This window comes from Myzus persicae, unplaced genomic scaffold (assembly GCF_001856785.1).
Source record: "Myzus persicae strain clone G006 unplaced genomic scaffold, MPER_G0061.0, whole genome shotgun sequence".
NCBI classification, from domain to species: Eukaryota; Metazoa; Arthropoda; class Insecta; order Hemiptera; family Aphididae; genus Myzus; species Myzus persicae.
In genome coordinates, this window is record NW_019102577.1 from 214,416 (window position 1) to 227,762 (window position 13,347).

The 13,347-nt window shown below is 36.3% G+C and overlaps 1 protein-coding gene across 5 annotated transcripts in view; it reads right to left on the bottom strand.

The window, feature by feature from the left end:
* The window catches only part of LOC111032597 (transcription factor AP-2-epsilon), a 119,384-nt gene that overhangs the window by 7,300 nt on the left and 98,737 nt on the right, over positions 1–13,347 (bottom strand). For all 5 annotated transcript variants that reach the window (XM_022312983.1, XM_022312981.1, XM_022312982.1 and 2 more), the window contains one exon: positions 10,840–10,958. In XM_022312983.1, the coding sequence (XP_022168675.1) occupies positions 10,840–10,958 (119 nt within the window). The remainder of the gene's footprint in view (positions 1–10,839; positions 10,959–13,347) is intronic.

The window sequence follows — 13,347 nt, forward strand, 5'->3', positions numbered from 1 at the left end:
ATTATATAATATAACATGTTTATACTCTACCCCCCCCCCCCTAAATATTTGTCTGGCTACGGCCTTGTTTTAGTGGATATTTTGTATTATTGCTGTTTTTTTAGAAGACGCATAGATCTGGGCTCTATGAATACTTTTTCATAATACATATTACCGTAAGCAGTATCATACGTACAATATATTAAGCACGCAGAAACAAATCGAGGGCGTTCGATCGAGAAGTATATAGGTACATATACCATATTATACCGCGTTGACCAGATTCGTCGTCGCTGGAAAACGCGTTTGACGGCAGGCGATGTACTGCAACCTGGGAGATCCGTTATTATATATCATTATCTAACACTTGTGGTCGCCCGATCGTGTTAACTTTTCCGCACGATAAAGACGTCCGTCGGTTTTCCCATGTATAAGTATATACGAGCACATATATATATACAATATACATATATTAATAGGCAAGGGTTGTATACATATACTATTGTGCTCGAGTCATTTTTGCGCCTCCCTCGCTGCAGGTGAGAGCATATTATATGTGCGGATTGCAGAAAATACAGGTAAACGACGACGGCGGCGGCCGATACGAAATCCGATAATAAATCCAAACTTTCTGACGTGCGCTTGTGCAGCGGCGGACGTGTAGAGAATTATTATTATCATAAATAATATTATATGCGTATAATAATGTGCGTGTAAACGAGTGTCCGTGTATGTGTGTGTGCGCTCGCGAGGAAAGATATAATATATTAATATAATATCTAATATATATATATTTTACCTATTATAGCTATAGAAAGAGACAGAGAGAGAATGGAAAGCCGATGCTGAGAGAGGGTTATTCGTCAATTATTATTATTGTGCAGAAGAGATTACTATTATTTCCTACTATTTTTTTGCCCTCGCAATATTTATTAAGCACACACACACACACACACACACACACACACACACACACACACATAATATATATATGTATAATATTATGTGTATTTCTTTTAACCGCGCGCGCGTACGACGGCGGCAGCATAATATTAAACCGGGTAAGTCACGAATCCGCGCTCGCAGAAAGTCGGGAATAAAACGTACACACGGCACGTTTATGCGTGTATATATAATATATATATGTTTATAAATAATATTATTATATTCCAGTACGACCGGTATAGCGCGCACTGTACATGTGTATATATAGACACTGTCTGTATAGGAATAGGTATATGGTATACTGCAGGCACTAGAGGTAAATGAGAAAACTGTGGCGGCGGCAATAATATTATTATACTTAATATACGCCGTGTCCGGTCACGATGACAAAACGTTAGCGTTTCGCCGCCACCGTTTTTCGCGTGTCTATCGCGGTTTCTACCCTATATATCTGATCGTGCTGCAGTGCAGTAGTTATAGGCCGGCATGTCTTATACTGTCCTCGTGCACTTACTATATATATATATTTGTTATATAATATTATTATTATGCGCCACCGTGGTACAGTATAATAATAAGAAACAATTAGTAGTCGACTCGGCGGCGTATCGTTCGCAGCTGCTGTTACGATGATACCGAATTCCGCGACCGAAACGACCGCGGGAACTATGCGACGGAAATCCGTGGTCGAATCATTTAAACACAGCTGAGCCGATCGTCGTGGCCTGCAGATAAGATATTATTATAAGAAATCCACGCGTCTTTGCATTCCGTTAGGTCGTCAACGGTCGTGATGGTCTGAAATACCAGAAAGATGGTATTGTAGGTAAACGATGGCAATGGGCATCATTCTCGCTATATCGGGTCTGATTAGCGGCATAGTTCGGTAATATTACAAAAATTATACACGTAAGATTGTGAGGATAATCGACATTTCAATTTAACGTATATAACACAATATGCATATTTATCAATAAATGTGTAACACAGGTAGGTACTTGAAAAACGAAACATTTTCTGGCCTACCGTCATATTTAATTGCAACCATCAAACTCTCATGACATACCTCACCTACTAGATATGCTATAATGATTGAATAGCATTTCAACATTAGGCCATTGGGATTTGGGACAGGGCGTTTAAGGAGCTTAAATTGATAAGCTATTATGCATGCAAATATTTACAAAAAAAAAAACTGAAAATATGCATTAAAATCACTAAATTATGCTTTTTTGTCGATAAATTTTATTAAGATTTAAACTCGCGAGATTGTGAAATTTGTATGTTAAACGAACAGAAAAAAAACACGCAAATCCTATCACTTCCCGTTTATAATATAATATTATACTAACCACTAACCAGGCGTATACATAAATGTATAATATTTATAGTTGGTAATAATACGATTTAACGCTATACCTATATGCGCCGAGTACAAAATTCGTTTTTCTATTAAAACGAAACTATATAATATTATTATTATACGTCCGGCGGGCGGCGCAGTTTAAGGAACCGTTTAAAATAGAGAGGTAGGTACTATAGAGGCATACCTCGAACACGAACGGGCGAAAGAAAAAACCGATTAATAAAGTCGAGATAACGAGCTCTCGCGACACGTTTAAACGGCGATGATCTGACGGTTCCGTTTTGGGCGCGGAGAAAATAAAAATATGGGTCGTAACCCGTATCGTACCTGTATAGTAATTTATGCACAAAACGAAAACACTGTTTATTTCTCACTCGTCCGTATAAAAATAACACTCTGTATAATATATTATTATATAAACGCGTGCGATACATACCGCGCATAATAAATATTTTCGGAGCCGATGCGCCTGGCGTAGGAGCTAGGTATATAATATATTACACATAAAACACATAGTGGCTTGATAACCTGGAGATGACAATAAATTTTGATCGACCATAAACAGAACAGTATAGTAACCACGTTATAGTCCGAAGAGCAAATACGAAATAGTTATATATGTATGAACTAATATAGTCGGACGTTGTCATGACCATATTGTATAATCGGTGCAATTATTATTTGGCAGGACTGATTGAAATACAAATGATAACGGTAATGTTTTCGTCTGGGGAATAAAAGCATTAAAAGATTTAAAACTCTCTCACATGTCAACAATTTTGTAGGCATTTATCCCAATTTTTTTTTAGGAGCTTCTCATTAAATGATATAATTGAAAGAAAAAAATATTTAGCTCTTTTAAATTAAATTTCACTAATTATTTCAATTTAAAGTATGTAGCCGGAAGATACGCGAGGGTAAGAGACAGTACCCATGTGACGTTTCGGAGAGCAGAGAAGTCGTTCAATATCACAGCCAATACTGTCAGTGCACCACCTTGGGCCGGGTTCGGATCTCAGATATATGATCTAAGGGCCAGCACAGATCTATATCGAATAATTAAGTTCACATGTTCGTTATTTTGTTTAGCCATGTGTCCGTGTCCGTAAAGTAAATTGGGTAACGTCTATGATGATGTCGTAGTTTTAAGTTGTCCATTTAAACTGTTGAACAATATGAAATTTACGTATAATTTATTGTACTTTTTAAAATATAAAAAAGAAATGTATTGGAGTCCACCACACCGGCTGATGTGTATAATAAAATACCGTATAATATTTTTCGAAACTGTTTCTAATATTATCATTTAAGGTACAACACCTATTTGAGGGGTTATCTCGTATTTTTTGTTTTTACATTTAGTAGATGTGATAACTGATTCTATCAATAATTTTATGGTAAATAACGTGTACGGCAAAAAGAGACGTAAAATAAAACGACTATGAAACGTAAATAATAATAATAAAAAAAAAAAAACGAAAAACCGAAAAAGCGAACCGAGTGAAATTCGACTCATATATATATATATATAACATAGGGGCCCTCGAGGCGAAAGTTACACGAAGGAGACTATCGCTGCTATTTTATACACCACTGTATATATATATATATATGTAATATATTGGTAGTTACAGGCGCACTGCATCAACAGTCGTCGACGGTCCTGCGGGAGGTCAAATTGTGGCAGGTGACCCTAAAAACCGGGCATCGAGCCCATAACATTATAATATGTGTGTGTACACCAGTCGTGGGCGTGTGTGCACGAGCTCATTGATAACGCGTATATATATATATTGCATATACCCATTCAACTCACGTGTGTGCGTGCGTAAGTACGCATACATATATAAATTGGTATCCGCGGGTAAGCTTCGCGTATCCGTGTCCGGAAATTCCGGTTTTTAGCGTCGGCGACGCGACTTATATATTATATTATTGTCCGCGTGTGTGAGCGGTACGTTTTCACACGCACGCGCGTCACCGACACAAAAGGCGCGGCTTCCGCCGAAAAGAAACTGATGCCGAGAAACGAAAAAATATATTATTAATTTAGGTACCCATACCTATACAGGCACGTGAGGAGGTATAAACGTATAAGTTCGCATAGCAGTCGACGAACGAGCATTAAATGTGATGGCTATACGTTATTATACAGACTTAAACTTTGAAGTATCGTGGTTTTTTCTTGTATCGTCGATTTCGAATTTCGATGTATGTATTTTTTTGGGTATTTGAAATGTGCTAGTATCAATTATCTATTATATCGAAATCAAAAGGTTTGTATTCTCCGTGTACTGTGTACCTAAAACGATAATTCCTATCAAATGTATACGTTTGGATTATTACTATATACACTATACGTGTATAGTTAATACTTGACCCGTCAGTCACCAGCAGTTTTCAATAATATACAATTTTATAGGAAGGGCCCACGAAAGCCTCCAGTTCTTTTGCATTTTGAGGTGCGTATTTTTATCGCCTCTAAAATATAAATTACAATTTATGTACGATAAATATCATACATACATTTAAACTTATAAAAACTGAATAAACTAAATTTCGCTTCAAATATTTATAAAAGCTTTAAAAAAATTTGATTTAACAATTATATTATTTCTAAATGTATGCATACATGTATGCATACATGTATTATACATATATTATAAATGATTGTCTATTGCCAATAAAATAATATTTCAGTCTTTCCAAGTATGTATATAAATATACGAAAAAAAAATATATCGTTTCAGTGTATATGTATACGAAATGATAGGTATAAATTAAAACACGTACGAGCTTTTCAAAAAACTTGTGTCCCAGGGAAGTTGCCTCCCAATCTGCGCTCATTTTAATCCGACCAAAATCACTGCTACCATAATACGAGTATATTGTCATTTAAGCGACTGTGTTTTTCAATTACGTTCGCACATCGGCCACAACATATAAATTAATAATATAATTCTTACATACGAACCACGAAAGCGTGCAACTCTCTACTGCGTAATATATCTACTCTCGATATGACGATGATGATGGTGACGATAATGATAGTAATAATATTAAAATTTGGTATAGAAACGGGAGGGCCACTGGGGGGCGTTCGGAAAGCGCGTTATCCGTGACGAATTTCCCGCCATTGGTCAAAACAATGGTAGTCAGTTCTTGCGCAATGATCGCTGCTACACACGCACACGTGAGTATATAGATCTTTTATATTATATTATCATATATTATATATTTATATATAACACTATGTATATCATAGGTAATATTTATATACCTATACACAAATCGGATTCTCGGCTGTGATAATATTATATAATGTGTATAAGAGCCCAAGGTGTACGGCGCGTAAAAATATATCGAACTCGTGTGTATGTGTGTGTGAGTGAATAATAAAAATAAAAGACACGCGTATATATATATATATATAATATTCTCGCGGCTTTCTATTCAGCCGTGTGCGGTTTCCTATTGTTCTAAAATAATAATAATATAATGTGCGGCGCGCTAGCAGCCTCCATACCTACGGATAACGACCCGAAAATAATGTATTCTAATTTCGATGCATCTCGCGAACGGCGGCAGCCCATACTCCCACCGAGGCTTAAGACGACGTATATTATAATATGATATAGGTTTATTATCGGCAGCAGTATGTATAATAATATAATATACGTCTAATATAACAACAACAACACAACAACAACAATAATAACAATAATAATGATATGTACGCGGGGTGATTACGTACAATATAATATTATTATAACGAAATAATATAATAACAGCCGCCGCGAGGTCAGGACGGTGGCGACAAAAAGTAGGTTAATAATAATTCCCTGAGCCGGTGTTGCCCAGAGCTCGAGACGACGATTATTGTCGTAACGGGAAACCGATAGACGTCTGTGGCCGTCGATCATCGTCGTATATACGATTAAACATAATATTATCCATCGTTGTATGGATTATTATAAGCTTAGGCATACGAGCAATATCGACACTTTAACGAGCGCGAATATATATTAAAAAAAACGCGAACCGAAAATCCGACGTTTCCGAAAATCCGAAATTTTGTACTCTGTGAAAACAAGGATGCAATATATATATTATATATGTCCACCGAATTGCTCGGATTCGGCAAAAGTTTTGGGGGAATAATTTTTTTTTCTTTAAAAGATATAGCCAATACTTGTGCATGTTATATTTTGTGTGTGGAATATTTTTCTAAAAATATTGATATCTTTGTGTTAAACTTCTCTGTGTCTTCCTCTCGCTAGACAAACCAAGTTGTACGCAACCTATTATTTTCTAACAGCGTGTCGTTTCCAAAATTCTCCATCTATCACTCTATCTCTCTTTTCCTCTCTTAACGCGTATCTTTATATGCGATCTTGTTCACATACGAATCGCCCGGCACGAGAGAGTCACGCGTTCGTCACGGCAGTGGCGTGCGATTTATTGAGCAGCTGCAGTAGCAGCGCATAATTATTTTGTCCGCGACAAAACGTCCACTTCCGAATGTTTTTTAAAAACTCTCATTAACTACTGCTGCTACTACTCAGGCATTATGTATTATTATAATTTGTGTACGCTCAGGTGTACACAATGTGTGCGCGAGGCGTGTCGTCAATTATGTGTATGTGTGTGCAATGTGCATACATAAGTATCTATGATATCATTATGTGTATAAATACACTCGAAACGAGTCTTTATAATGGTGCTAACCGTGATTATAGTAATTATTATACTACCACGATTTTATGTTTTGACCGATTAGAATTTCACGCTTAATCGATCGGAGGGCCGTCCTAACATTATTATATTATCATGCAATCCGCTACCGCAGAAGTAAACTATCTGCGAACGATTCGCTGGATCCGGCTGTTTATCAGAGCACGAATGTGTGACCAATGGTCCATCGATATCTATGTGTATAGAAAATTACGTCGTATTATAATATGTGTCGTTTTTATACCGAAAGGAGCACCTACATCATATACTTAATCCAGTCTTATATGTATAAAAAGATTTTTAATTCATGACCTACTCAAGAGTTTTTCCGAGATTGAATACTCTCGCGACGATTTAAAATCGAATTTTGAAAACAACCGTCCAAATATTGTGTAATTTGGTGTTTTTTAAGCGAAAGTCGACGAAAACTGCATTATCATACTGTATTATGGATTTATTAATTATTTTAAAGATGTTATATTATAGGTAATATGGGGGATAATTTCACCTCTGGGAAGTTGGACATAAAAATATCATAATACATAATAATGTTTAATATGCCTAAGCGAATTACTAACACAATACGCAAGAATCGTGTATAATGTGATATCATGAGCAAACTTTTCTTTTGAACTAATTTTTTTTATTTTTTTGATACGTCGTGTATAATTTAAATATATATACATACCTATAAATGAGCTGATACTATATGTGAGTATATTGTTATTATACATGTATATTACCGGGCAGTGATTGCGATCAGTTAAATCTATTTCATCTACCGCCAAGTCTCTCCCGCACTCTCTCTCTCCTTCTCTCTCAACAAGCACATACTTATAGGTATATCTACATACCGGTGCCGCCTTTTTTCTATTTTATTATTATAATTTTTATTCTTCTATTCGCGTGCGCGCACTCGCGCACATAATATAATATATTTTATCCTTTTACACCTCGACCGTTGCGCCGAGTCAAGAAGAGACCATTGTTGCCGACCGTCCGGGCCATAAATCAACCGCTGCAAAACCGTTTCTTATTCGCCGACTCCGACTGGGGCACCTGATGTCGTCGTCGGACTGCGTTGAATATACTTATGCACACACACTCGCACAAGTACATATATATATATATGCGACGTGATGCAAAACCGCGTTATAATATCTCGCCTTCGCCTCTAGGTAACACCTCCGCCGACAGTGTGTGTCCGATAGCTGCAAATAGTGTCCGATTGTCCGAACAGAGCTATGTGCCCGCGTTCGGGGCCGCCGCCGCGGTGGTTTTGTATGTTTACGCAAAGTATGATAATAATATAACGTGGTATATATAAAGGGTGACACATTATAAATTATAATATAAGCACACACACACTGCCACTCTGAAGAATGCGTCGACGGCAACGAGTCAATCGGCGACGCGATGTTGTGCGTGATAGCCGGCCGCGGTCTGTCATCCCGCGATTGTTCAGCTCGCGGGTGCGATAGTTTCGATAAGAAACGAATTCGTCTCAAGGGTACGGCCGCGGGTCGAGTAGTAAGCAGTTTTTGAATTGCACAAAAATTCGACAAAGAAATATCAAGACGAATTGAAATAGGGATAGAAAATATTAATGAAACGAAATATGTTTTTCACGCGGAACACTCATGACGCAGATCCTAGGCGAAAATCTCTAAAAGACTCTTATTTTAAGGGTCACAGATATGACGCCTCGTCATAAACGATATCACCGCCTTAATAATACTACGGCAAGGAATGTACATGAAGGCTTTAGCTTCCCGAAAAGATTATAAATTATCCTTCTCGAATTTTAATTATAATTTATAATTCTTTTAGGTCTAACTAAACGCAGATACGTGTAATACGCGCGTGTCTACAAACTGAAAGAATTTCGGCCACCTGAAGTAAAAGCACTTACATGTACTATAGTACCTACTACCTATACTATAATAATACTTATAATATAGGTATGTCTGTAAAGTGCAAAACATATTATAGGTATTCGCATACATTATACACTTAGCGGTCGGGCGAAACACTTTGCATCGCGTTCCAATATGATGAGGATCTTATAATGTTATATTTTTTCACTACATATAGCGGTATAGGTTTTTCTTTTTGATTATCAGTTGTATAGTACACTGCAGTATATAACTGTGTTTCCGGACTGCGAAATTCCGGATGCGGGAAAAGTTCAGGCGGTGGGCGTGACATACAATCGAAACGAACAACGTTGTCCGCAGCTGGGCTTCACAACACATAATATATTTTTATAATATGACTATAATATTGTGCGCAGCTCGACGCCGACGACGACCGCAAACGTTAATTTCGCATGCACAAATGAAGCACGTTTTTGGCCCGTTTTTTCGTTTTGCGCACACGTCTTGTGGTCGGTACATTCGCGTATAATATTTTTAGGTATGTGCGTCGACGTTAGGAATTCTTGAAAAATATCCGGATATTGCGACTATATAAAAATCGGAAATCGGTATTTACAAGGTGTATAGTTGCAGCGTTTGTCCCCATTATTGAAACATTTTATAAGTATTGAGTTAATTATAATTCTAATTAATATTTTTGTGTAACTGTCAATCACAAAGATTGTATAAATTAGAGAGCCATGGTTATAGGTTGTAGTCAGCACGGTAGTTATTAGTTTACTTAAAAAAATAAAATAAAGTATTAGTTTTTGAGTTTCTCAAAAATCTTAGTTGGCTAGATGGAAAAGTGAAACTTATTTTCATGAAGTATTAAAATAGTACCTACTTTTAGTTGGATACTTTTAAAGTTAAGATAAATTTTAATGAGAACAAACACTATAAAGCACTCTTCACCCATGTCATTTTTGGTATCTTAAACATTTTAAACTTCGCATATTGTGATCTACATGCTTATGTACCTCCCTCTCGAACCGAATGCAATATAAACTAATACATCAAAAAAATCAAAGTCCCTTAATGTTATTTTTGTAACGCATTTCTCTAAGTGGCATTCCTTTTTATTTTCAACAATTTGAATACGAAGCGAAAACTAAACTATCAAATAGTGCCTACCTACGGCTACTCCACGAGATAAATACAACTCTTATATAAAAGTATACATATTTGATGATAGCTGAAAAAATCTCAGAATTCGCCCTCATATTAATTGTCACTTTGCTGCAAATACTTGTACCTATAGCTTATAATGTTTATATATATAATATGTGTATAACCAATACCAACACATAATTATATATAAATTTCCGTCCTAGCCTAGGACGACATTTCAGAGTGACAGCGGCCGCATGACGTCACACACGATATACGGTACCAAGAGATTTATCGCACGCGGGAAGACGTCCTCAACACGACAAACGTATTTTATATAAAGTCGTAGCCGCCGCCGCAATCCTATCGAAGGTTTGCGTGACGGTTATATCGATGTGGGTCATCGGATAAGTCCAATATTATAACGTCGCTCCAACGATAGACATCGACGACAAAAGATAGGTATAAGTTTTTGAAACATTTAAAAATAATTTCATAAATGGGTAAGATAAAATGGAGTGTTCCGATTTCCGTCGAAAAGTTTCATTTCGTAGATCGACGGCCGTTTTCCGTCGTCACTTCGTGTTCAAAGCAAAGTTTTATATCTTTACTCAGGTTTTAGATTTATAGACGTGATAACACTTAGCATATACTGTTTACGCACGGATGCGGCTCGAAAATATTAGACTTGTTCGGTACGTATATCGATCTCATGTATTGCATGATGTGTAAGTCGTGTATAGAAAAATAATGTTTAATGTAATACTATTTATAAATTGGGTAACATACCTTCGACGAGTGACGTGAGCAGCGTTACGTTTGCGGCCTTTCTTCGTCCGGCCGGCAGGTTTAGGCCAATTTTTTCAAGTTTTTCGCGCAATAGCCGTCCACCGTTTTTGGATTTTGCTCTGAAAACATTCCGAAAACAAGTGTTGTTTTAATGCTATATTTCCGTATTTATAAATTATATCATCGTCTTAAGTAAATAATATGCAAATTGAGGAATTAGTGTTTAGACTTGCAGACATCACCCACCGCGGTTCTTATATAGACATATAATATACCGTGAGTGACGAGAACTGTTATATTATACGTTATAACCACGATACCATTGATCAATAGATCACTCGTATTCCGTTAAAGAGATACCTTGGTATAATAGCTATGATAGTATGTATAGGTATCTACTAGGTATAGGCTCCTAATTTAAAACCGAGAGAATGCGCGCTTCAACAGCAACAGCAATTACAACAATAATACAGAATAATCTCAGAAAACAATGTCTTCATTTTCGAAAACATTTTGAGACCTGCGCGATTTATTTAAACCGACACGAGTACCGATATGAACGAAAATAGTCGAATTTCTGATTCTGCGAGTTTCATTCATGTACCTAGATAAGTAGTTGAATATTTATGACTGCACCGGGTGGAGGTGCCAAGCCGCATTGGGTCGACAAAAATAAAAATAAAAACTTGTTATATAACATTATATCCTTTATATATATATATATAGCGAATATGTTATACGATACACCTAAAACACTTGTATTCGTCGTCTGCCATTACGACAGATCGCATTTTGTTTAACTGACTATTATATACGTAATATATTATAATGATTTATAGTTTATACTAAATACCGTTTCCCATGTACCATCGATGGATCGACGAAATTTTAGGCATCTGTGCGGCGACTACACTCCCGATTTTCGATACCGTGACAACGTCGTCAAACAGACCATATGTATATGTAATACGCACGATTACACGAATCCCGCTGCAGCCCTTCCAGTATAGCTGAATTTCGTATTGAAATCTGCAGGTGGTTTAGAATTGGATATCAAGAAAATTTACCTCCCCTCAGACACGAGAAATAAGTCTGACCTTCAGCCTAACGATGTATTTGAAGCATAAATAAGCTGATAGCAAAACTTCTAGCGCCGTATGTAAAAATAAGCAAAAATTGTGATTTTATAAAAGAACGTTATGATAATAACTTACGAAAATCGCACATAATAAAAGTCTCGGGAAAAATCCCATGTCCGCCTATACACAAGTTTAGAATCTAAAATAGATATATGCCGTGTGAAAGTTATTGTAAAAGTTGGATCATATTATTGGATGTCACCTAACGTATATTTTAAGAGTGTACGCAACTATCCCCCCACTGAAGTTTACAATATAAGTACGAATATTATATTACTATCGTTTTTATTACACGCGTCGACAAGCATCATGGCAATTAAAGGACAACGATGGCGTGTATTCTAATACACGTAGAGACTACAAAATTATTGTATCTATAATAATATATAAAATAGTATTATTATTAGGTATATGTTATCCGTGTATATTATAATGTATAATATAATAAGTGTCATGTCGCGTATAGGCGTAAAATGATTAAAACCCTCAACGACGACGAACGTCGTAAAAACGCTGAAATAAAGGACTTTACGATTGATGAAACGCGTATGTATTTTACTGGACATAAAAACGCGTTAAGTAACTTTTTTAGGGTGTACCCGATCGCGCGTGTTTTTAAGTGCTTATAACTATACATACTATACGAACACAACAACAGGTGTTCACTGGCCGTCGTGCGATGCGTTGCAGCTCACGCCCGCGTATACGGAGTGTACCTATATAATATTATTATGTATATAGAAAGCTCCTCGTTTCTACCATCACTGGCTGATCGTTTGGAATTTTCTTCTTTTTTTAAAGCCGACAGTAAATTAAACGATGATCCTAAAGAATTTATTGCGTTTAATAATAATAAAAATAAAAAAAAATAGGTAGATACCTCGTTTATATTATATTTATATAATAATAAAAATAAAACGGACATTAAATATGGGAGAAACAACCTACTCGCGAGTCGCGGCCGCACTGAGTATTAGCGATTTGCACTTGTTAAAATTATGTCCTATGGGTACTCAGTATTAATTATTATATACACATAAGCTGCATAATGATATATTATACATAGGTAATAATATATAGATACTTGAAGACGCGACGAATAGTATCCCTTCGTCCAACAAGGGGTCACTGCGCTCATAAAGTTTAATATAATTTAATTTTCAGCGTACTTATTTTTTTATTTTTCACCATGTTTATTATTGTAATTGATTATCTCTCACGGTCGTTTTTAACGGTTACATAAAATTAGTTTGAAATCACGCGTCGCGATGGTTCCACAGAAGTAACTTTTTGCCGCTGAGACCTTGCGTGTTTTGGCTACACACCAATCGTGTAGTCAATTTGTGGTTGTTTTCACTTTTTGTCCAAA